This window comes from Daphnia carinata, chromosome 3, assembly GCF_022539665.2.
Source record: "Daphnia carinata strain CSIRO-1 chromosome 3, CSIRO_AGI_Dcar_HiC_V3, whole genome shotgun sequence".
NCBI lineage: Eukaryota > Metazoa > Arthropoda > Branchiopoda > Diplostraca > Daphniidae > Daphnia > Daphnia carinata.
Genome location: NC_081333.1, coordinates 4,214,349 through 4,238,958, shown reverse-complemented (window position 1 = coordinate 4,238,958; position 24,610 = coordinate 4,214,349). Strand labels below are relative to the sequence as shown.

Below are 24,610 nucleotides of genomic sequence, written 5' to 3'. Positions count from 1 at the left end.
TAAAACATTTTTGCTGGCTGTCTGGTCTTTCATTTTAGCATGATTTTGAGGCTTTTACGAACTTGGCTGTTACCATACCACAGATCCTTACGATCTGCAAAAATTACAAAAGCGAACACAATTGGTTCTACGAAACCACACAAGACATGAGGTTTCTCATTCTCTATGGTTTTGGAGAAGCGGCTTGCCACAGACAGTATTGATGCTGGGTATATTACGCGATTGACTAGCTAAAAACAAACGTGATTAGTTTATACGTAAAATCTTGTGTGAAACGTTTAACCAATGCTCTTCCATGATTTGGTCTATACGGGGCAAAACGTTAGTTGTCCGATCATATAAGAAATATGGAAGGGTGCAAGATGTCGGTCGCTGATTGGACGGCAGCCATCGTACGATTTCCGGTTGACATGTTGCCTAAAACCAAGGGAGGGAAAATCTTTAGAAACAAAGAAAGACGGCTAATTCTAGACGTGTTAAAAACTTTGTATTTCTCCCGTTGATTAGGCTTATGCAGAGTTCTTCGGTCGGAAATGGAATGTGTGACGAACCACTCCCTCGGAGTCCTTTGCCGTGATGTCCAAGGGTCTGCGGAATCTCGATGCTGATACTGGTAATATTTTTAACAACAACTTGCCCCTCTCGTTCTATTCTGTTTCTTTAGCTTCAAATTTATCTTAGGCAATGTAACTTTATTTTTGTGATATCCAATTTTTCCGCGTGTTCTTTTTTGGCAACGTCGCCTTTCACTTGTAGCAGGATTGGTGAAGTAGTCAAGAAATTGACTACATCATACAGCTTTCGCTCTACGAGAAAAAAACCGTGTTCGATATGGCTCCAACGCGTTTGTCGTTCGACGTTGTGTGGTGCATTGAATTTTTAAACAAGTGTCTAACATTTTAAAGCGTAGTTAATTGAGTAATAATCGAACTTGACGAAATCATCGTTTACAGCAGCATAGATGTCGTAACAACTCTCACCCAATAGTTTTGTCTGTGATATCAGACACGGGTTCCTTTAAGGATTATCCAAGAATTTCATCGTACCCCCCGGCAAAGGTAAGTTGCATGCGTGCCCGGTGCAGGTGTACCTGTTGCTGGTCAGCCTACAAGTGTGTTACTTTTCCTTCACACTCCTCAGTAGGATACAAACAGCCGTCCCAGAGTGTAGTGTGTTTGTTACCTCCTTCTCGACGTCTGCGATTCTAGTGCTTGTTTTTAGTCTACCGTTTCACGAATGTGTGATCTCGTGCCCTTTCTCATCGATTTATTTTAAATTGTGGTCGTCTTCAAAGATTTTTTTTCTTCCTGACTGATTGCGTAGATTTATAGTATTTAATAGCATCGAGTTTGCGTGCGCAGTTTTAGCTTTCTGTGAGTAAAGAAGTTTCGAGAAAAGGAAATAAGTTACAAACGAAAAGAATAAAGTGTTATTTTAAGATTGAAAATTGTACAGGAAGCGCTAAAGGAAAACGCCGTTATCAAGCAGATAAGATTTCCGTCATAGTGATTCTACTTTCACGAGATGAATCTCGGCCAGCTCAACGATGATCAGAAAACTGTCCTGAAGCAGGTATGCTGGCCTTATTTTCTCATTCTTTTCTCGTGATATCTAGGACAGCGGCCTGTAACATACCAAAAGATGATCAAATCAAATCGACAAACTATATGTTAATTAAATAACTTACTGAAGAAATGCGGTCATAGCATTTTAAAAGCTGGAGGCGGTTACCCACATTCCGTTTCCTGAAAGTTCCCATCCCCAATCTCGAGGCTTACATTTTTTTTTACGGCGTGACCTCGCGTTAGAAGCTAACACCTGCTACCCGCTTTGTTTCTTGACGATAATATTTGCAGAAAATCTAAGCAAAATCCGTTTTTTCTTACCCACATGTAAACTTTCACTTGTTCGTCTTGTTTAATATTCCCTCAGTCGATTTTTACAATGTCCTATAAAACCATAAATCTTTACCTTGCTTTTCTCTTTCGTTTTGAATCAAGTTTTACTATGACAATCACAGTGCTCCCTTAACGCCCTAGTCATTCTAGTTTCTCCGGTTGTTTCGTAATATTTCAAAGTCAAACAGGTTAACAGCATCGTTGCTGACTTTCGTTTTGAAATTTGTTGCCCGAGTGTGTTGACTGACTTTTCGTTTCATTCTATACAGTTTCGCGAGGCGGTGAAAGATTGCAAACTACCAGAAACTGACGATGTCTATCTACTGCGATGGCTTATCGGTAATAACACCTTGTTTTATTTTCTGATTTCCAAATGACACATCTCTGTTTTATTTTTTTTTCTCCAAATAAGCTCGCGATTTCGATTTGGCCAAGGCTGAAAAGATGCTCCGGAATGTAAGTCAAATTATTTGTTGCTTAAATCTGGTATATTTTTAATTTCTTGGTGTTTTTCCTAAATGAAGTCGATGGAATGGCGCCGCAAATATAAAGTCGACACCGTTCTACAGGACTATGAAATACCGGAAGTGTTGACCAAGTACTTTGCTGCCGGCTACATTGGTGTGGATAAATTGAATAGCTACACGGTGGCCGTTCGATACGGAGCCATGGATTTGAAGGGCATCCTACTTTCGGCCAAGAAAAGAGACTACCTTATGTACGTGATTGAAATAGTGGAGAGAACCTTCCAAAGAGTTCGGAATAACCCCAAGAAATTCAAGCGTTCTCCCGATGCCATTGCCCAGTCAACGGTTATCTTTGATATGGCCGGTTTTTCGATGCGCCACATCACGTACAAACCAGGTATCTCTTCTGGGTTCTAGTAGCTTATAATTTTGGCCTACTGTAATTGCACGTTACGGACCGTTAGCGGTGAAACGAAATCAAGTATCCCTGCTGATTCCGGTAGAAAGTATCCGTAAGATGACTTGCCTGCTGGACACGTCCAACGTGTTCTAGATGTATGAGAACACAACAGTAAACTGTCTGTTTGTTTTTTTTTCAAGCCAAAAATAAGAAATTTTTTAATTAATCATTTTAAAAAACCACAAACTGGACCAATGCCTCTAACTTTAGACTGTTAGCTCACTTTTGTGAGGCATGATTTTCAGAAACGTTTGTTAGTATGTAGGTCAATCGGTACAAACTAAATATAATTTTTTTGCTCCACTTTTTTTTTGCGTAGCCTTAGACACGGCCATTCAACTGGTCCAGTTGTACGAGGGAAACTATCCGGAACTGCTGCGGCGTGTCTTCATTATCAATGCTCCTAAGATTTTCTCTGTTCTGTTCTCTATGTTGAAACCATTTATGCACGAGAAAACCAGAAACAAAATTCAAATTTTTAGCCATGATGCTAAACAATGGAAGGCAGCCCTCCTGGAAGATATCGACGAAGACCAATTGCCTGTTTGCTATGGAGGAACGATGACTGATCCTGATGGGAACCCCAATTGCATCACAAAGGCAACTACCATACAAAAATTTCTTTTCTATGTAATTTAAACACTTTAAACTAAATTGCAGGTCAATATGGGAGGCGAAGTACCCAAGTCTTACTATCTAAATGGAAAATCTAGCACCACCGACAAGAAGTGCTTATCCATCTCAAGTGGTTCCAAAGAACTTTTGGAATTCCATGTGAAAAACGCTGGAACAGTGTTAAAGTAAAATTTTCAAAAGGTCTTAACGTTCGGAACCAGATCATTTAAATTATTTTATTGACCTTTCTAAGATGGGATTTTCATTCGGAAGAGAGTGACATCGCTTTTGCCGTGTACAGGAAACAAGGCAATGAATTGATTCCCGTCGTTCCTCACGATCGCGTCGATTGTCACATGTCTCCCGAAGAAGGAGAAATCTATTGCGACTACACTGGTGTTTGTAAGTTATTCTATTCTTTATCTACTTTGATTATCATTCATTTATGTTGTTCTTACTGTTTAGATGTGGTGGAATTCGACAATAGCTTCAGCTACCTCCGTTCGAAAAAGATTTGGTACTCGATCACTATCGACTCGTCCAAACCGGTCTGCTTGAACGGCAACAATTTGGATTATTTGGATGCGGAAATACAAACAAATCAATAATCTCCATGGAAAAAAATTGGGTAAAATGGACTACATAATAAAAATCGAGCAAAAGAAATTAATGAAATAGATATTATATATATTTTTTCCCCTTGGAAAACGTTGGATAAATACAACATCGTTTGTTATTCGTCGAAGTTACAGTTGAATTTTCTTGTGTAGTTTGTCTTGTTATTGTTTATGTATTTAGCATCAACAATTCTTAAAGACGAACTGCACAAGGGAAAAAAATGTATAATTTCGCAAAAAAAACGAAAACCAGCTAGTTCGATATGGAAATTGAAACTGTAGTTGTTACAATTTTCATTAATCCTATAGCAACAATCAGACAATTTTTGTTTACTAATGGATGATTTCGAGTGGACTTTGTTTTATTTTGAAAAAAAAAAATAACAACTTGCATGCATCCGACCGTGAAAATATCGAATAACCGATATTCCTCCGTCTGGAAAATTGAGATGATTGTGACAAACACATAATTTTTTAAGCTTATGCAATTTTCCTTCCCATTCAGACTCTTCAGTGTGAAAGAAACTGTCGTCAAAGTTTGTTGTGCTGCGCCACGTCTGTTTGGCTTTAACTTCCTCGCTAGCTATCGTCTATTTTTTTTAAATTTTATCTGCAGCTTTATGTGCGTGTCTTCCGTCATTATCAGATGATACTACGTATCTTGCTCGACCTTCAAAATTTTCTGGGAAGGCTTCTTGTTTAGTGTTATTGTCGCTGGCTCTGTGGCATGGGTCGTGAAGTGCGGCTGAAGCAACTCGTAGCTGTTCGCAAAAACCCAACAGCTTAACGACATTTAGAAGAATAACAATCGATCTGTTGACTTTAAACGGGGAATAAGATTACTAAGGAAGAAACTCTACAAGGTCAAATTTGAGCACAACATCTACGACATCAGTAGCCTCTTCATCATGGATCTACGGCACCTTAGTGATGACCAGAAAAACATCTTAAAACAGGTACAGACGTTTGGCAGGTACGACTATTTTTCTTTGAAGAAAACTCAAGTTCCATACGCTAGCGCGTTGCCGTTTTGTCCAACGAAAATCTAATGTTTCGGCTGCGAATTCCAAAGCGATTGACCTTCTCTTTCTTAGCAATAATTAGTCCGACTGCAGGTGTGCATCACTGGCACCATCTTCTACCTGAGGAAAGAAGTTAATTGCCAAGATAATTGTGGTTGTTGAGTCCAGAGAGATTTTGACCAATTAATTCTTGTTTTATCATATTGGCGTGTAATTGGAGTACGGTACATTGACTCTTCGTTATATTTCTATAGTTTCGCGAAGCTGTCAGAGATTGTAATGTACCCGAATCGGACGATGTCTACCTTCTACGATGGCTCATCGGTAACATCCACAACGTTGATAAGCAATTCGATTGTAGTTAACGTTTCAATTTGTTCTTGCAGCTCGTGACTTTAATTTGACAAAATCCGAAAAAATGCTACGTGACGTAAGTGACACATTTTTGAAAACCTTCGTATTCCCTTATTAACAACAAATTTTTTGTTTTTTTTTTCGCAAAAAAGTCGATGAATTGGCGACGCAAGTATAAAATCGACTCTTTGCTAGAGTGGTTCCAGTCTCCGGAAGTGTTGACTAAGTACTTTGCTGCTGGCCACATTGGCGTCGATAAGTTTCACAGCTATCTGATGGTCATACGATACGGATTGACGGATGTTAAGGGCATCCTACTTTCAGCTAAGAAGAAAGATTGTGTTATGTATGTGCTTGCTTTAGTGGAACACTACTTCTCAGTGGTGAAAAAGGACCCAATTAAATTCAAGCGATCCCCAGATGCCATCTCCCAAACAACAGTCATCCTCGATTTGGAAGGATTCTCCATGAATCACGTCACCTTCAAACCTGGTAAATGTTAACCTAAAAAAATTGTTAAACCATTATTTTAATTTTATTTGACATTCCCAGTCGTCGATACGGCTATTCAACTGATTCAAATATATGAAGCAAACTATCCGGAATTGCTCCGGCGTGTTTTTATTATCAACGCACCCAAAATATTTTCCATATTATTCTCCATGCTGGTACCTTTTATGCACGAGCAAACGAGAAACAAGATATTCATCTTTAATCAGGATTCCACCCAATGGAAAGCAGCCCTTTTGGCAGATATTGATCCGCAAGAATTGCCCGTTTGCTATGGAGGAACAATGACCGATCCCAATGGAAATGCTTACTGCACTACAAAAGTAGAATTTCTGTTAAAACTCATTTTTTTTAATCTTCCCACTAAATTCCTATTTTTGGGGGGAGGGATTTAGGTTAACATGGGTGGAGTCATCCCAAAGTCGTACTATTTTAGCTGCAAACCTGACACTAGGAACAAGCAGCCACTGTCAATCTCCAGGGGAGCCAAAGAATTATTGGAATTCCAAGTCAATCAAGCTGACACTGTTTTAAGGTACACACACTTTTATTTGCTTCCGGTTGAAGCTGGCAATTGCAGTTCTTTCTTAAATACTCGTTTCAGATGGGACTTCCATTCTGAAGATAGTAACATCGCATTCGCCGTGTATAGGAAGCAAGGCGGCGAGTTGATCCCGGTCGTTCCTCACGATCGGGTCGATTGTGACGTAGCTCCCGAAGAGGGAGAAATCGATTGTAATGTTAGCGGTGTTTGTAAGTGACCAGGTCAGCTGTTCTCTTTCATTTTATCTGATTCTGTTTTTATTTTTTGTAGATGTGGTAGAATTTGACAATAGCTTCAGTTACCTTCGCTCAAAGAAGATTTGGTATTCGATTACGATCGAATAACAGGGAATGAAATTAATTACGAAAAGTGAATTTCTGCTGTTACGTAGTAAATCTGTAGATGACGGGTGCCCCATAACCATGAAATGAAGCAATTAATGCACTAAAGGTCAATAAACGAATTCGTTTTTGTTCACTTGTGACGAAAGTTTTATGAATTAAATTATTTTGGCATTGAACCTAACGTAACCGTTGTCTCGTACGAACTGTTTTACAACCGAATCACAAGAACAAAAAGTTTATTGCATGGCGGATCCGTCGGCTAAATGTTCTCTGTGATACACGCACATTCCCATGTGTCAAAAGAATGGCAATCCGGCACAACATTAATTCCAATTGCGTCCAAAGCAGGCATAAGGCTAAAGGGAACGCTAAAGGGTGAGTAGTAAAACACAACGGCAATCACATAATTTATGGCATAATATGTACTATGTGCAATTGTGTAGTGCGTGTCATGGTGGATAACAATGGCTGATAAAATCCTGATTGGGTTGGATGATGCTCTAAGGCCTTATTGCAGGTGGAGAAACATAACATCGTATCTCCCAAAGCCTAAGATATCTAATTGCTTAGAAGAAATACTAAAAACTGGAAAAAAAATTGATGTAATAAGAAAATATCTCTAGGAGGAAAACACGACATGAACGTCCTTTTATTTATTCGTACCGTTCCCCCAAAATTTCCATTTTTGTAGATAATGGGCACAAGGTTAGACATAAACACGTGTAGGGGATAGGCTATCATTTTCTGAAACAAAGAGGTTGGGTTTGAATTTTGCTTACTTATGTCAGAACGTACTAAAATCGTCACATTGTTTCGGAAGAGACAAGTGCAACGACACGCCTTTTCATCGTAGTCGTAACTGACCTCTGTTTCCGTTTCAATGCTGATCAAAGATTGTATCTAACAATACGTCTTATTAAACTAAAACCAAAGTCACATAGTTTTCAATTTATATGTTTGTGTAAATCATTCTTAAGCCTTTGTGTGTTTGATTAAAAGTCCACCATCTGTTCGTCAAGTCAAAGGCGGATGATGCTGGACAGATTTAGGCCAGCTGGACGGGCGACCAGCTAGAACTACTTCAAATAGGTAAAACCCATTGATATTCGTTTCTCTTGTAAGGAATTTTTAGGAGATAAGAAACCGAGTTTGCAAATGGCTTATACCAAACTTCTGAAAGCCATTTTTTAGCCACTTTTGAATTACGTATTTTCGGAACTAAGCACAAAGTAATAGCACAGATGTCTTAAAAATAGATGTCGCTGTACTTCTTGGCTTTCCATTGGATCTGTTTCCCATCTGCGTCTGGGCTCATCTCGTTCTTTACAGTCTATGTATAAAATCATGAAACTGTAACGTCGTTTCAATTTCTCTTTTTTTGTTTTCGCTCTATTTATTTTGTTTGCAATCGTTGCGTATGACGTGCCTTTCGCTATTGGAAGAAATGCAGCCGTGCGAGGAGAATTGCGAAAGTCTTAGAGTTAAACTTCGTATTTGCTTATTATTCTGGTGTGGTTACCTGGAAATTCGTAAACTCTTTTCTTATTCTATGTGGTTGACTTTTGCCGTTTCTCAGTAGTTTCGTGGTGTAGTAAAAGACCGTGGTGTAGTAAAGCCGTCACGTTTTATTACATTTCATGTGTTAAGTTCTGCGTTACATTTTGCTTTTCCCACGTACTGTAGCACGTGATTGTAGGGGAGATGCTTCGTTTTGCTTGTATGTACAATAGAATAACAAAAATGCTTCCGTTAATTACCTGTAATTGAAATAAGTAATTATCTTAAGGTCACGAAAGGAAGTTCAAATGGTCTCCTGGTGCAATCGCCCACCATTCACTGATACGGAAAGATTCGCGTTTGTCAACGGAGCCATTACGTTCGTGACAATAACATTCGATAGGTAGGTAGGTTTCTCTGGATGTCTTCCGTTCAAAGATCACTTGTTATTTGAGCGCAGGGGAAATAGCTCCAGGAAGGGAGGAGCACTTGAACTTTTAATTGGAATTAGTTTTATCAAAATGTTGCATTAACGCATTCGACTGATGGTTATGAAAATAGATAAAGAGATAGAACATGTATACCCGGGGACAGTTGCGTTCATGTACCCACCAAACTAGACAGTTTTATCTAATCGCATCGATGGATAAGAATATTCGATCAATATATTTACATTAAACAATCTGAACGTCACAAAGAGGAATCGCATTTGCTGTTTTTGCCTCAGTCACTACTTTGTGCTGTCTCAAGAGATGGATCTCAATCAGTTAAGTGGTAGCCAAAAGGCCATTTTAAAACAGGTATTCTTTAAAACTTCTATTTGTTCTTTTGAATCCTATTTCATTATGAGGAACTGATGCATATTTTAAGTTCATTTAATTAATAAATGTAGTATTGCTGTGCTACCTTGGTAGATCGCTAATACTAAATTCGTGATTTATTCAGCTGGATAGAAGGACTTAATTCAGTGCTAAAAGTTATTGATCTGTTTGATACTTGTGTTCTGCGTTATGTCACCCTTTATATCGTGCTGTAAATTGGGTTTTGCCCATTTTAAAACTATATCAATAACACAGCTTCATGCTGGACGAGCTTTAGATCTGATCCAACTTATTTATTTACCTTTTTGATCTCACACTTATCTTTGATGCACGCCCGCGTATGACTGACTATGTTTCGTTTACTGACAGTTTCGCGAGACAATCAAAGACTGTCAACTGCCTAACTCTGAAGATGCGTACCTTGCACGTTGGCTGATTGGTATAATGCGTTATCTTGTTGAATAAAATTTTGACGTCTTTAATTTCTTAATACTTTATAAACTATTTAGCCCGCGATTTCGACATTCCTAAAGCTGAAAAAATGCTTCGCACTGTAAGTAGTTTATACAATCCCTAAGAATGTTTGTTTTCCACGTTAAATTAATTCGCTGTTCTTAACAATTAAACTGTAGTCGTTGGAATGGCGTCGTCAACACAAAATCGACACCATTCGGGATGATCTTAAACCGTCGGAAGTGTTAACCAACTACGTGTCTGCGAGTTTGGTTGGTCGGGATAAAACGCAAAGTCCTTGTAATCAACTTTCTTTAAACAAATTCTTTGTTTTCTAATATGATGATAGGTGAAAGATATCATATTCTTTTTTTTTTTTTTTTTTTTATTTTTGCAGTATGGATTACGCGATACGGAAGGATGGATATGAAAGGCATTTTGCGCTCTGCCAAAAAGAGAGACTTCATCATGTACGTTGTCTACCTGGTGGAGACCAGCATTTGGCGAGTCATTTCTGATCCGAAAAAGTATAAACGTTCTCCGGATACTATGGTTCAAACCACTGTTATCTTCGACTTGGAAGGTTTATCGATGCAGCACATAACTAACAAGCAAGGTAAATACATCTGAGTGTGTAACAGACGTGTCCTAGCTGAAAAGCTCAATACTTTGGTCCGCTGAAACAATTGAAAGGAGTGACGTAACAAGTAAAAACTAGAGAGCGTTGTAATAGAATTCCTTACGCTTTCTTCGGCTGGAAAATTCTTGCAAATGCGCGTGATTTTCGAACGTGCTTCACACTTAATAACCCATTTAATGGTGAATTGTTCTTTGATGTCATTTAGCTGTGGATGCTGCCATAAAAATTATTCAAATCTATGAAGCCAACTATCCTGAATATCTCAGCCGTGTATTCGTCATTAACGGTACGTAGTTTATACGCTGGAATTGCTTACCTGTTTTACCTGAAAGGTCTTTAAACGACGTGTTACAGCTCCCAAGGTCTTCAGCATTGCCTATCCCATACTGAAGCCATTCATCCACGAACGCACCAGGGATAAGATCAAAATCTTTGGTCACGATTCGAAACAGTGGAAAGCTGCCATTTTGGCTGAAGTTGATCCGGAAGAATTGCCGGCCGCATACGGAGGAACTATGACCGACCCCGATGGCAACCCTGACTGCATAACAATAGCAAGTTTTCTTTTTTTTTTTTTTTTTTTAAATAATCTATATTACAATTATTAATTCCATCAAATGCAGGTGAATATGGGAGGGGAAGTTCCAAAATCTTATTACTTTAGCTGCAAACCGGACACGGCTAATAAGAAAACGTTGTCCGTTTCGAGTGGTTCCAAGGAGCAATTGGAATTCCAAGTGGATAAAGCTGGCAGCGTTTTAAAGTAAATTAGTTTCTCTTTATTGTCACAGGATAATGCAATTCATAAAATATTTTCTTTTTAAACAATGAATCCAAGGTGGAATTTCCATTGCGAAGATGGCGATATTGCGTTTGCCGTGTACCGGAAACAAGAAAGTGCACTGATTCCGATCGTTCCCTCTGATCGAGTTGATTGTCAGATGTCCCCTGAAGAAGGAGAACTTGATTGCGATGAAACCGGTGTCTGTAAGTAACTGTTTAATCTACAAGCGGCATGTTTTCCATTTTAAATTCAACTGTTGGGTTTTTCTTGTGTCTAGACGTCGTCGAGTTCGATAACGGCTTTAGTTACCTCCGTTCAAAGAAGGTTTGGTACGCGATTTCGGTGGAATCAGCCGCGGTAAGAGGTGCAGATGGGATTGCATTGGATTAGGGAATGGAACAGTTGAAAAAAATGATGACGAAAGCTGTTTTGGTTATCATAATTAGTGGGCAAAAAATTTTCAATGAAAATTCAGAAAAACATGGAAATATAAATGAGTTGATGACATCTGCACGCTGCTTTTGCAGTCCGATCTTTTGGTATTTAATTATCCGAGTACACTCGGTGCTAATCCGGATGTAAAGCTATGTCATTAACATTGGCAGTAATTCGTGTTCCGATCTTCTTTAAACCTGTATCCTCACTATTTCCGATTACGCTTTTGGATGCACGACGTCTATTGCTACCGAAGGAAGAGGAATGCTACCATACCCCCAGATTTTTGCTCACGAATTTCATACGGTTGTTTGCCCAGTCTGTGTCCATATTAACAGGTGAGTTGTTTCACTTCTTTGTTGTCGAAAGATATCGTTAAGATCCCGTACAAAAGACTTGTTGCAATATGTGGTAAGTTCGTTGCGCAAGTTCCAGTTTTCGTTTTTCATGGGGTAGAAAAGAAACTTGCTGCTTACTCGAGTTACTTTGCGCAAGGCTTCATTTCTCCACAGAGAACCGTAACAAACAGTTGTGAGAAAGACGTTGCATTTGTCGATTTGAATTCAAATCGATCGCTCCTATTCTTGTTCACATCGCAAAGATGGATGTCACACAGTTCAACGATAAGCAATTGGATATTCTGAAACAGGTAAATAGTTCCTTGTTATGTACTACGTACTTGTCAAGATATTGTATTTGTGTTTAACATAGCGAAAGAATTTTTCAGAAATTAGGTGGATGTGTAGTGTGACAAATGTCGATAATTGCTTTACCTTATCTAGTTTCGAGAGGCAGTCAGAGATTGTCAATTACCTAATTCCGAAGATGCCTACCTCGCTCGTTGGCTTATTGGTAATGATTAGCAATTACCGTATCACATAACACGGAATTTTACGTTTTGTTTTATTTTTAGCTCGAGATTTTGATTTGACCAAAGCCGAAAAAATGTTACGAAATGTAAGTACGACTCGAATGATAAAAGAAAGTTGAATATTTAAATGTATTTGGATGTAAAGTCATTAGAATGGCGACGGCGGTACAAAATCGACAGCCTCCGTGAAGATTTTAAACCACCAGACGTGCTTAGGAAATACTTTTCTGCGGGTTTCGTTGGCCGGGACAAGCTGCAAAGTCCTTGTACGTACGACATCCTAATCGTTAACCAAATTAATGGAATAGCGAATAATGTTATTCATTTTTCAGTGTGGATTACCAGATACGGAAAGTCGGACATGAAGGGCATCCTACGTTCTACCAAGAAAAAAGACTTTGTCATGTACGTCGTTTACCTGGTTGAAACGAGTATCTGGCGTGTCACGTCAGACCCGCAGAAATACAAACGTTCACCCGGTGCCATCGTGCAAACGACCATTATCTTTGACTTGGAAGATTTATCCATGCAACACATCACTAATAAGCAAGGTAAATAAGCCATATTCGAATCCTTTTAATTTTCAGGAGTGAACGTTTGTTTAGTTTTGGATTTCAACTAGCGAAATCAATTCTTTGCTATGAAACGAGATTTTGTCGTTCGTGTTCATAAAACTAACACATTTGATATTGGTTTATTTACATAGCTGTTGATGCTGCCATTAAAATCATTCAGATATACGAAGCAAATTACCCGGAATGTCTCAGTCGTGTTTTCGTAATCAACGGTAAGTTGATTAAATACAAAAATTTGTGTTATGAAACATACTCTTAACGGTTGATTGCAGCACCCAAGATTTTTAGCATTGGCTACCCGATTTTAAAACCATTTATTCACGAACGGACCAGAAATAAAATCAGTATCTTTAGTCACGAGCCTAAACAATGGAAAGCTGCCATTCTGGCGGAAGTCGATCCGGAAGAGTTGCCCGTTTGCTACGGAGGAACTCTAACCGATCCTGATGGAAACCCCAATTGCATTACAATGGCAAGCTACTACATTAGAAGTCCACACATTTAATAAATATATTTTTTTTTTAAATGAAGGTTAACATGGGAGGAGAAGTTCCAAAATCATATTATTTCAGTGGTAAACCTGATACATCTAATAAGAAATCGTTGACAATTGCTAGCGGAAGTAAGGAACACCTTGAATTTCAAGTCGAACACCAAGGTGATGTACTAAAGTAAGTTGTCTTGGTTAAGGAGACATTTTTGCAGTTAAGGAAGATTTAATACATTTTCTTTTAAAACACAAGATGGAATTTTCACTGTGAAGATAGCGACATATGTTTTGCCGTGTATCGCAAAAGAGAAAACGAATTAATCCCGATCGTCCCTCACGAAAGAATCGAGTGCCAAATATCGGCTGAGGAAGGTGAAATCATCTGCGACGAAACTGGTGTTTGTAAGTTTAGTTTCTAAAATAGCTTAATTTGAATTTACGCTTAAATAATTTGCTGAACAATTTAAGATGTGGTCGAGTTCGACAATAACTTCAGTTACCTCCGCTCCAAGAAGGTTTGGTACTCGGTTAAAGTGGAATCCTTTTCATCCAAGATGGAAAATTGCAACCGTTTCGACTCGCTCTAAACGCGCAAGTTTTATTTAACATGAAAAATAATGTTTTCTAGGTAGAATTGAATACACGCCTATCCCGTTTTTGTTCCTCATCAAACACCGGAAATATGGAAAGTAAATAATCCTCAATCTATTGTCCATCCTGTCACTAAAATGAGGTGAAGGCACAAGGGCTTTTCCTTCTTGAAGGCTACCCCAGTAGGCATAGCAATACCTGGTTTTTATATCCCAAGAGTCGACCGCACATTCGATCACCCTGATACACCTGCCCACATAGAAGGGCCATTCAGTTCTCCCTCGGGTAAGTAAAAAAAAAAAAAACAAGGAAAAATTGTTAGGAACCATTTTGGGGGATGGCAACTCTGTTGAAAGGTCTACAAACAAGGCGAGTTTTCATCAGTGTAGTAGTCTCAGTTTTCTTAAAGTAATCACCAAGTAACGCCAACAGAAAGTTACTAATCGCAAAGTTTACTAGACGTCTAGTAGTTACAACCCTTGATATTTGACCGCAACGCTTCAATCTTATCTGGAGTCGATTAAGGCCAAAGTCAACTCAATCAAGGCCTTCCGGATCGAAAACAAACTCAAACAGGTACCGGTAGATGGTTCCATTTTGGTTTGGGAAGTCGGTTATTTTCCAGTTCCCGTTGGGCATGCAGGAGAAAGTTTCCTTTTCTTCGTACGAGTACGTCCAAAGCAAGCTAACCGAAAATACGGAAAGGCGACGTTTTTGGCTGTTCTTGATTAAAAATCTGTGAACGTCCGCTACACATAATGGATCTTAATCAGTTCAGCGACAAACAAAAAGCTGTATTAAAGCAGGTAAGTGTTTTTCCCTTGTATCTGTGTAGGAGCTATGTGTATTCACACGTGACGGACAGTTCAACCATCCGTTAAACTTAGCAAGTTTTTTCGTGTTTGTGGCACAACATTCTTTTGCGTCTTCAGTTTTTAAACTAGTGAAATTTTTGTTTTGTACTTTCTTTTTATCGCAAGGCGGGATGCAACTACCGTCTTTATTCATTTCCGCAACCATTGTGGCTCTCAATTAGCTTTCTCTTTGCTCTCACGGTGGTGAACAATTTGTACAAAAGAAAAGGAATAGTTAAATGAGTTCTAATGTGAAATCTCGGTGTCATTTCCAAGTTTCGAATTAAGGCGTATTGCCCTCAGGAAAAGATACTTGAAGGGAAATCAGTTTCAGACACGTGTTTTCTCTTCCGCACTACATGTGATTCCATTTGTGTGTTTTCTCCTTTTTTTCGCTTATAGTTCCGGGAAGAATTGAAAGATTGTCAACTACCCGATTCGGAAGATGCTTACCTTATACGTTGGCTTATCGGTACGGTAGAGGAAAAACTGCATTTATTTATTTTTATATAATATTTTTTCTTTAATTTGTTTTAGCCCGTGACTTTGATTTGGCCAGAGGCGGCAAAATGCTGCGCAATGTAAGATCATCCGTAATCTCAAGTTAAATCATTCTTAGCGTAACAATTCGTTTTATTTATGAAATAGTCATTGGATTGGCGCCGGAAATACAAAATCGATACGCTTCTTGACGATTACAAACCACCAGAAGTGTTGGCCAAATTTTTCCCTGCTGGTTTTGTCGGACGGGACAAGTATTTAAATCCTCGTAAGAATCTTTACAACTCAGAAACAGTAATTCGCAAGCTTAAATAGCAATTGATTGCAGTCTGGGTCGTCCGGTATGGAAGAACGGATATGAAGGGTATCCTGCGTTCAACCAAAAAAAGAGATTACGTCATGAAAGTTATTCATTTGGTTGAGAGCAGCATCTGGCTAGTCACGTCTAATCCCGGGAAATATAAGCGTTCTCCCGACGCTATAGTACAATCAACCATCATCTTCGACATGGAAGGTTTCTCTATGCAACACATCACAAACAAGCAAGGTATTCATCAGATAATTAGGGAGGCGAAACGTCCTCGTGAAATGAGAGTCAGGATTTTACATGATACATTCAATGTTTAATCAATTTCTTTTAGCTATGGAATCGGCTGTTAAACTGGTACAGATTTACGAAGCAAACTATCCCGAATATCTTCATCGTGTATTCGTCATTAACGGTAAATTTCAGGATAAATTAAAAGGGGAAATTTTTCAAATATTGATCGCTTGCAGCACCGACCATATTTTCCATTGGATTTTCCATGATAAAGCCGTTTTTGAACGAGCGAACCAGAAATAAGATTCAAATCTACGGCCATGACTCACAACAGTGGAAACCAGCCATATTAACCGAAGTAAATCCGGAAGAATTACCTGTCGCATACGGAGGAACTTTGACTGATCCGGACGGAAACCCTAATTGCGTTGCAATGGTAGGATTTTTACAAGTTAAGCCGTGGTTTTTTCCCCCATTGAATTCTTTTAAAATTGTAGGTTAATATGGGAGGAGAAGTTCCAAAGTCTTATTATTTTGCCGGCAAGCCTGACACTACCAATAAAAAGTCTTTGACGGTTTCTAGTGGTTCCAAAGAGCAGTTGGAATTCCCAGTCATGCAAGTTGGATCCGTTCTTAAGTAAATTATTGATGTTGGGACGATGCGATGAGATGAATTGAATTACTAATTTTTCTTCTGTTTTTCCAGATGGGATTTCCATTCCGAAGAGGGGGACATTACATTCGCCATATACCGGAAGAAAGAAGGTGAACTGATTCCAGTCATTTTTTATGATAGAGTCGATTGCGATATGTCGACGGAAGAAGGAGAATTACGCTGTGACGAAAATGGTGTCTGTAAGTTGATGACATCACTTCTTTTATTTTTTTTTCTTAATTGATGAATTTTCTTGTCAAAGATGTGGTGGAGTTTGACAACAACTTCAGTTACCTCCGCTCAAAGAAAATTTGGTATTCAATCAAAGTGGAATTGGCCTCACCGATGAAAAATGGCACGGATTTGGACAACCTTTATTGAGTAAAAAACTGAATAATTCATTAAAATCTAAGAAATTTAAAGGGAGTTTACGACAATTCTGTTATGTTTGGTTGTTTACGTACGTAAATAAAAGGAAAAACAAAACTTCTCTAGAGATTCTATATAGATGAAAAACCACCATCAGTATGATTTCCCCTGATAGATGGTCAATCGTCTAACGGATAACATGTAGTGTTCGTGATTCAGGCATCAAGTATAATATTGATCTTCGAATGCTAAGCTCCATAGATGGCGTTGGGGCTGTTCAGCACTATTTCTACACAAGGCCATCTATGGAGCTTAACAAGCGTAGCTCAAGTTGTTTTGCAGCCATAATATACTGTATTTCGCATAGTTGACACAAAGCTAGCGCGCAGTACGCTACAGCGCTAGCACGATGCAGCAGAAATATTCGATGTATTTCCAAAATGGTTGATTTAATGGAAAAAATAACAATTTTATCGGAATCAGCATTCAATTTTAAGTATATCCTGCGATATTCAATCAATTCCGCTGAATGCCGGTTTTTACAGAAAAAAATTTTAAGCCCGACTAAATAAATAAGCCCGACTTTTCTTTATATTCGGTGTAATTCAAAAACGGCTAACTTGACACGAAAACGAAGGGCTTTTTCTGAATCAGCGTTAAATTGTGATTAATTTTCTCCAAGTGATGTCACGATTTTGACGAGCTTATAGCCTTCCCACTTTTTCATTTTTGGCCTATATTTAAATTTGACTTAAAATACATAATTTAGATTCAGAATTGAATGCGTATCATGGAAATCAAAGTTATTTTCCAATTGACCTTATGGTTTTTTAATTAAACGCCAAAAACGAAAAAATAAGAAAAGTCAGGCTTATTTAGTCGGGCTTAAATTTTTTTCTGCAAAAACTGACACTTATCGGAATGGGTTGAATATCATAGGATATACTCAAAATTGAATGCTAATTCCGGGAAAATTGCTATTTTTTTTTCATTAAGTCAATCATTTTTTAAATACACCGAATATTTGATACAATGCTAGCGTGCCAGTACGCTACAGCGCTAGCGCCATTGAGCAGAAATATTACGGGCTTAAATTTTAGAACCGGCTTTTTGTTGAAATTTTTTGTTCACGATCTGGCAACGTAGATAGTTTGTCACAGGTGTTGCCACCGTCATTGTGCAACTACAGTTGCCACGTAATGGTGTTTGTCATAATATCAGCTCTTTAAACAATATAACGCCTCATCTTAAAATTAAGATGTACTAGTATCATCCCATTCCCTTACAAACAAAGAAACATCCTTTTTGAGACTTGCAATTTCATTTCTTAGGCCTGGTACATTTTTGGCTCGTAGAAAACACTTGACAATCTACACGAAGGTCTCGTTGTCAATTGTAACTATTGACACCGAGTATTGTATTACATCTTTCGCTCTTCGACATTTTAGTCGAATTCAAGACCATGTTAGCAACTCATTGACACTGAATGAAGCCTTTTGATGAAGTTTATTGTCTTGCTATTTATGTTTTAATATCAGAAGCATTGTCTCTCGACAGCAATGTGGTATAGTAATGCAAATGGCATTACCTTTTCAGGTAATCTGTTTCCTTTATCGTCAAAAACATTTTACCAAAACCAAAGCTAAGCATTGTAAGCAGTTGTAATCTTTTTTTTTTTCTTTAGGTGTTTGGGAGAGCAATTTAGTGGAGGTCGAACATGAATCTTAAACTTCAATGCCAATATCAAATCATCAGTTTGGAAACATTCTATCCATGACAACATCCCATATTTTGGTATGAATGGGAAAAGTTTCTTTTACTTATCAACTAATTTCTATGTATGTTGTCCAATATAGGATGAACATTTTTTATTCTGACACCATTTCGAATTCTGTGGTGCTCTAAGTTGGTAGTTTTCACATATTCAGCTGATGATTATTGAGAGACCTGTTCGAACATCGAGCTGAGCGAGGATCCCGAAGACAGCATTTGAAGAGCAAGAAACTAATTTTATATCTTGTTAATAAAACGCAGGTTTTTTTAATTATTGTGGATTTTCTCAGGAAATGAGATGTTCTAAATGGAAAGTTTTAGAAATGCGCATGACGGTGAGATAACAAACATCAAGAATTTGATATTTATGAAATATATGAATAGGATGATATGCAAAACTTTGTGGTAGTTAAAGAACTTTTTTAATTTTAACGAAAAAATGAGGCAAGGTAAATGTTGTAACCATTAGGACTTGTAGTTTAAATTGAAGTTTCATAACAAGTTCGTGTTCCACAAGAACTATATATATTTTCCTCTTAAAGTTAATATAAATAACAAGACAATCATAAATTGAAATAGTTTTATATTTTCCCTCCAACCTCCCACAATTCCACCACTATTTTACACAACAGAAATACAATACATACATACATATACATACATAAACATACAACTAGTTACCCCGTTGGCTGCCACGCCCTTGGGTTGTTTTTCTACTTACTACGCTTCGCGTCTGAAGGATCCACGAACTGAAAGGACTTGTCCGAAGACAAGTCCGGGCTGATGCAGTGACGGAAACCATTACAGGGAATGCACACCCTCCGGAATCCGCCACTGCATCGAACAAAGAGAAGTCCCTATTGGTGCATTGCCTACTTGCCTTTCGGCAAAGGCCATTGCGACTGCCCCACCCCGTCGGGCAGGACAGCGCGGCCGGGTCCCTAAAGCTACAAAAAAAAAGGGAGCAAACGGGGTGGCAGCCAACGGGTTAACTCACAAGCAAAACAAAACAAGCAATACCACAGAAGAATGGGACGTCCACGTTGCTTTGAAGAATGAAGTTCCACGTTGCTTTGAAGAATGAAGTTCCATGTTGCTTTGAAGAATGAAGTTCCACGTTGCTTTGAAGAATGAAGTTCCACGTTGTATTGAAGAATGAAGTTCCACGTTGTATTGAAGAATGAAGTTCCACGTTGCTTTGAAGAGAGGGACGCTCCACGTTGCTCGTATCACTTGGAGTGAACGTCATCTAAAAAGCGAACATAAATTAGAATATTAAGTAAATAATTGGTAATGCCAAGCCAGTAACTTACGTCATGAATTCCGTAGGCGTGCATGACTTGATGACTTGATAAAACGGCGATTTTTGGCAGAAATGATGAAATGATGGCAGATCTGCGATAGGAATTTTAAACTAAAACTCAGAAAACGAGATGATAGGTTAAATTAAAAATACCATAGTATGAGGTTGACACCTCTACAGGTTCGCCAGGTACGAGTGGCGATGAAGAGTCCGTACAGTTGAGATGGGAACCGATGATGAGGATTTCGAAGTTCTACAGTGGCAAAGCATACCTCATTTGGAGATATGCCAGATAAAGGGTGTTATCAAATATGATATGAGGCAGAAGTCTAAAGTTGATGGCTGGCTAAGCAGAAAAGCTGTGATGACTAGATGTTCGAGATGTTGTTGGTTGACTGTTGGCTAGGAAAGAAGCTGCAGAAGACTGGATCAATGGGATGATTAATGATTGATGGAAAGCAATACAAAGTGGAAGAAGACTCTGCAATTGAATGACAACAAATTAATAATTAAACTTAAAACAATGTTATTGTCAAGTCAACAATACTTGAATTAAGTGATGGCACACAATTTAAAAAACTGTCATCTTAGTTGATCTTCTATATGCGCCAGCACACCTTGTGCAGTTCGTTTCATCAACTTTTCTTCAGTAAAGTGATTAATGTTGTTTAGTGTAATTTTAGGCTTTCTAGGTGGAGAGGTGGGTTGAATTAAGGCCAACTTGAGTGAGAAATGGTATATCGGAAAACAGTGAGATGGGTAGTCACTGCTTTTATGGTCAGCAACTTGCATGGCTTTCAAAATGCAAACTCTGTTCAATGCAAATGGAAATTTTTTTAAGTGCTACACTTCCAAGACGTACATAACAATAGATATATGAAATTGTACTAACTTACTGTTAATTTTCTGGTGAAAAATGCTTGAAAACACAACAAAATTTAGCACATTACAACACCGATTTAGTTAGCTTGTTACAGATGACCCGTCAGCCATAAGTGAATAACAGCGCCATCTAGTTTTCATTTCTGTAACGAGATTCTCTAGCTGTCAATAGCATGTAACGATGGAGAAAGAAAAACAGAGAGAGATATTTTAAAAAGTAACTCAAGGCTATTAAACGCACAAGACGTCAATAATCTTCTATGCCCCAGTCCCAGGTTAATACAAACTCCGTTTTTGGACTGAGGAACCCTTTATCGATGGTTTTATGGCGGTTTTCTCGTCTAGCATAAATCTATATTGGTATAACTGTGTTAGAGGCGGAAATGGAACGGCCTGTCAGCTCCGTCAGGTCGGATAAAAGTCGAATAAACCAGCCATACACAACTCGAGCATTTGTTATCCTGTGTTCGACAAACAAAAGGGTATAATCTAATCTTCTTGATGTGCGGGATAAACAAGGCACTATCAATAGCTAAGCATTGAAAAAATTCATCAAGTAAAGGGTCGCACTTGCGTTCAAATCAGTCACGGCTGTGCCTTTGTCACGAGATGGATCTCAATCAGTTTAGCGATAACCAAAAGACTATTTTGAAACAGGTATATGTTTTTTCTTTTATTGTTACAATTGTACGGAATGAGTTTTCGTAACTATAGAACGCAATTCGTTCTCTGAAGTTTAATTCAATTAAGAATTATGATAAAAGACGGTGGTAGCTGAAATACAACTGAAATGAAAAAGTCCTTTTTCATTTCAGTCTCTTTTCACCGTAAATCAAATGTGAAAGTCATCGAAAAGCTGTTTACAATTTATTTCTCAGAAAATGGCAAATATTTTTTTCATTTTAGCAAAATGCAATTACAAACACGTAAAATCTTTACCACCAAGTCCATGGGAAGCTCATCTCGCTGACCGGGCGTGTTAAATTTCTTTAACTTGCATTTCACGCTTTCTCTATTTGCATTTTATGAGACAAGAGAAATCCGTAGTTTTTTAAAGAACATCTTGGCTGCAGCTATTTTATGATGGGTAGTATACGTGGAAATAAAAAACTGACGCCAAACGAGCACCGCTTGTTGTAATAGCCTGTATTTCGGTTTATGTTGGTTCGATTCAGACAACCAGAGCCTTGATTAGAAAACTGTCAAAAACATTGACGTGTGGTTATCATTGAAACAACAAAAATAAAGTTTAAACGGGCAAACCCATTGGTGTACATAACAATACAAATGATAAAAAAGATAGTGGATCAACGTCATGGAGTCAACTTTGTTTACTATAGTGATACGGCTATAAACAGCCATATCTAACTTTTACTTACTATTTTCTCTACATAATATGTCCACGATTTTGCCATATCGTTTTATTTAACAGTTTCGTGAGGTTGTCAAAGACTGCAAACTACCTGAGTCAGACGATGCCTACCTTATACGATGGCTCGTTGGTATGCTACATGTTTACATTGGCTAGGACTATTACCTTTACAAACGTATGATCGATCTTGTTTTCCAATCTAGCGCGAGAGTTCGACATCCCAAAGGCAGAGAAAATGCTCCGCACTGTAAGTTCAACATATACCTGGAATCAATAAATTAATAAAATAGACTAACTCGTCGCTGTTGCATTATTGACTATGTGAAAACTAGTCATTGGAATGGCGCCGCCAGTACAAAATCGACAGCATCCGGGAAGATTTCAAACCGCCGGAAGTATTGAAAAAGTACTTCTCGGCTAGTTTCGTCGGTCGCGACAAGACGCAAAGTCCTCGTAAGGAAAATTTTCAGCATAAACCAATACCTCCGTAAATTTAAAATGAATTCTGTTTTCTTTTTGTCAGTGTGGATTGTGCGGTACGGAATGTCGGACGTCAAGGGCATCCTTCGTTCAGTCAAGAAGAAAGATTACGTCATGTACGTCGTTTACCTGGTTGAAAGCAGCATCGCCCGAGTCCATGCCGATCCCAAGAAATTCAAACGTTCTCCTACGGCTATAGTGCAATCGACCATCATCTTTGACATGGAGGGTTTCTCTATGCAGCACATTACTACCAAACAAGGTATACATGTTCTACTTTACTATCAATAGCATGGCATCTTTTGAAATCTTCCTCTTTCATTCCCCATAGCTATGGATTCCGCCATCAAAATTCTTCAGGTGTACGAAGCGAATTACCCTGAGCTTCTTAGTCGTGTTTTAATCGTTAACGGTATGTGCTGCTAGTTATATAGCTGAACTACTTCTACTTGATTTAACCCCAAAACGAATGACCGACTATTTCTGTTTTTTAAACGATTTCGTCTTGCCTCGCAGCACCAAAAATCTTTTACGTTTGTTACAACATGTTAAAGCCCTTCTTGCACGAGCGAACTCGAGATAAGATCCAGATTTTCAGCCACGACGTCAAGCAGTGGAAGCCGGTCGTTTTGGCAAATGTGATTGCCGAAGAAACACCCGCCTGCTATGGAGGAACTTTAACCGATCCCGATGGCAATCCAAACTGCGTTACAATGGTAATTTGATTGCTAGTTTGCGCTTGAGTTCTTCTTCTAAAATTATGGCCGTCAAATATAGGTCAACATGGGAGGAGAGGTCCCGAAGTCGTACTATTTTAGTGGCAAACCAGATACGACTAATAAAAAGTCTTTGACGATTTCTAGCGGCTCCAAAGAGCACTTGGAAATTCAAGTGAAAGAAGCGGGCGCCCTCCTCAAGTACAAATTACTTTTTTACAGTCAATTAAATTGGTAGAAAAGAAGTATGTAACCTGATCTCATTTGAAATCCATTCACTAGATGGGATTTTCACTCGGAAGACAGCGATATCGCGTTTGCTGTGTACCACAAACAAGACAGCGAATTAGTTCCCGTTGTACCTCATGATCGCGTCGATTGTCACTTGGCCGCTGAAGAGGGAGAAATTCAATGCGACGAGGCTGGAACCTGTAAATCACAGCCGAACATAAAATTACGTTTAATTGATGATTTATATTTCTCCTCTTAACAGATGTAGTCGAGTTCGACAATCACTTTAGTTACCTTCGCTCCAAGAAGGTTTGGTATTCGATTTCGGTAGCAGCAGCTTCGACGAGGGGCGCAAACGGCACTGACTTGGATAACATTTAACTGCAAAAACAACTGGATCGGGAAATCAGAATATTGGTTTAATAGTCAAAATGGGGGGGGGGGGGGGGGGATCTGTAATAAGAAGTTTTAAGACAATTAATTTTATATTTTCCATATTCCGGAGGGCAACAAAACCATAGGAAAAAAACGAGGGTTTCGAAGGGAAATGTCTACATTATCTTCAAAATGTTTCGAGCCAAATAAAAAAAAAAAGAGAAAACGGATGATGTTGTGAGATTCGACACAACATGAGAAAGATTCTTTTCCAGAGTTTCTACTTCGCTAAAAAGAGAATTGATTGTGGTCCAGAGAGAACATCTGTTGGGTGCTTGAAAATGAACATAAAAACATCACACACGAGTATATATAACATAACGTCCATACATCTGTTGCTGGTTGCAAGGATAGTTAAAAACGAATTGAAGTTCCAAGGAGGAAAAGGTCATCGAAAAGTAATGAAAAGGACGCTTTTTTTCTACTCTTTAATTTATGCACATTTGCATTCGCGATATTCCTGTTTTACCATTGAGTTGCGCAGTTTTATTTGTAAGACTTCATTAATTT

At 38.5% G+C, this 24,610-nt stretch overlaps 4 protein-coding genes and 2 long non-coding RNA genes across 7 annotated transcripts; 5 read left to right on the top strand and 1 right to left on the bottom strand.

Moving 5' to 3' along the window:
- The first annotated feature begins 1,384 nt into the window (after positions 1 to 1,384).
- On the top strand, positions 1,385 to 24,453 carry LOC130693155 (uncharacterized). The gene is given in 17 exon segments (XM_059494822.1): positions 1,385 to 1,572; positions 2,168 to 2,237; positions 2,311 to 2,354; positions 2,423 to 2,762; positions 3,145 to 3,625; positions 3,694 to 3,842; positions 3,906 to 4,045; positions 4,855 to 5,013; positions 5,334 to 5,403; positions 22,442 to 22,485; positions 22,571 to 22,691; positions 22,762 to 22,980; positions 23,050 to 23,130; positions 23,235 to 23,434; positions 23,496 to 23,635; positions 23,717 to 23,865; positions 23,928 to 24,453. Coding segments are annotated over 17 exon segments (2,574 nt in total). The 5' UTR covers positions 1,385 to 1,524; the 3' UTR covers positions 24,047 to 24,453.
- LOC130692952 (SEC14-like protein 2) lies at positions 9,016 to 11,464 on the top strand. The gene is made up of 9 exons (XM_057516049.2): positions 9,016 to 9,128; positions 9,519 to 9,588; positions 9,659 to 9,702; positions 9,782 to 9,902; positions 10,000 to 10,218; positions 10,448 to 10,528; positions 10,597 to 11,005; positions 11,081 to 11,229; positions 11,304 to 11,464. Exons 1-7 carry the CDS (start codon positions 9,081 to 9,083, stop codon positions 10,848 to 10,850), a joined length of 837 nt encoding a protein of 278 aa, XP_057372032.1. The 5' UTR covers positions 9,016 to 9,080; the 3' UTR covers positions 10,851 to 11,005; positions 11,081 to 11,229; positions 11,304 to 11,464.
- On the top strand, positions 11,944 to 14,053 carry LOC130692968 (SEC14-like protein 2). Its single transcript, XM_057516067.2, has 10 exons — positions 11,944 to 12,110; positions 12,244 to 12,313; positions 12,375 to 12,418; positions 12,478 to 12,598; positions 12,665 to 12,883; positions 13,039 to 13,119; positions 13,180 to 13,379; positions 13,439 to 13,578; positions 13,651 to 13,799; positions 13,866 to 14,053. The coding sequence occupies exons 1-10, from the start codon at positions 12,063 to 12,065 to the stop codon at positions 13,982 to 13,984; spliced, it is 1,191 nt and encodes a 396-aa protein (XP_057372050.1). The 5' UTR covers positions 11,944 to 12,062; the 3' UTR covers positions 13,985 to 14,053.
- On the top strand, positions 14,637 to 16,986 carry LOC130692938 (SEC14-like protein 2). The gene is made up of 10 exons (XM_057516030.2): positions 14,637 to 14,794; positions 15,245 to 15,314; positions 15,380 to 15,423; positions 15,491 to 15,611; positions 15,672 to 15,890; positions 15,985 to 16,065; positions 16,121 to 16,320; positions 16,382 to 16,521; positions 16,591 to 16,739; positions 16,802 to 16,986. The coding sequence occupies exons 1-10, from the start codon at positions 14,747 to 14,749 to the stop codon at positions 16,918 to 16,920; spliced, it is 1,191 nt and encodes a 396-aa protein (XP_057372013.1). The 5' UTR covers positions 14,637 to 14,746; the 3' UTR covers positions 16,921 to 16,986.
- Positions 18,067 to 19,079, top strand: LOC130692972 (uncharacterized). Of its 2 annotated transcripts, XR_009001603.1 has the most exons (4): positions 18,067 to 18,168; positions 18,240 to 18,504; positions 18,593 to 18,702; positions 18,765 to 19,079. It is a non-coding gene; the product is annotated as an uncharacterized LOC130692972 (long non-coding RNA). The 2 variants fall into 2 exon arrangements; XR_009001602.1 differs by having other exon boundaries at positions 18,084 to 18,504.
- On the bottom strand, positions 19,355 to 20,968 carry LOC130692974 (uncharacterized). The gene is made up of 5 exons (XR_009001605.2): positions 20,881 to 20,968; positions 20,532 to 20,795; positions 20,138 to 20,465; positions 19,995 to 20,076; positions 19,355 to 19,930 (listed from the first exon to the last, which is right to left on the bottom strand). It is a non-coding gene; the product is annotated as an uncharacterized LOC130692974 (long non-coding RNA).
- Positions 24,454 to 24,610: the final 157 nt, after the last annotated feature.

Excerpts from the sequence above, each read along its gene's own strand:
- LOC130692952 (XM_057516049.2), top strand. The coding sequence starts at position 9,081 with ATGGATCTCAATCAGTTAAGTGGTAGCCAAAAGGCCATTTTAAAACAG. Across the intron at positions 9,589-9,658 it reads CCTTGCACGTTGGCTGATTG|CCCGCGATTTCGACATTCCT; the intron begins GTATAATGCGTT and ends TAAACTATTTAG. Across the intron at positions 10,219-10,447 it reads GCACATAACTAACAAGCAAG|CTGTGGATGCTGCCATAAAA; the intron begins GTAAATACATCT and ends GATGTCATTTAG.
- LOC130692968 (XM_057516067.2), top strand. The coding sequence starts at position 12,063 with ATGGATGTCACACAGTTCAACGATAAGCAATTGGATATTCTGAAACAG. Across the intron at positions 13,120-13,179 it reads TCGTGTTTTCGTAATCAACG|CACCCAAGATTTTTAGCATT; the intron begins GTAAGTTGATTA and ends GGTTGATTGCAG. Across the intron at positions 13,800-13,865 it reads CTGCGACGAAACTGGTGTTT|ATGTGGTCGAGTTCGACAAT; the intron begins GTAAGTTTAGTT and ends GAACAATTTAAG.
- LOC130692938 (XM_057516030.2), top strand. The coding sequence starts at position 14,747 with ATGGATCTTAATCAGTTCAGCGACAAACAAAAAGCTGTATTAAAGCAG. Across the intron at positions 15,424-15,490 it reads GCGGCAAAATGCTGCGCAAT|TCATTGGATTGGCGCCGGAA; the intron begins GTAAGATCATCC and ends TTTATGAAATAG. Across the intron at positions 15,612-15,671 it reads GGACAAGTATTTAAATCCTC|TCTGGGTCGTCCGGTATGGA; the intron begins GTAAGAATCTTT and ends AATTGATTGCAG.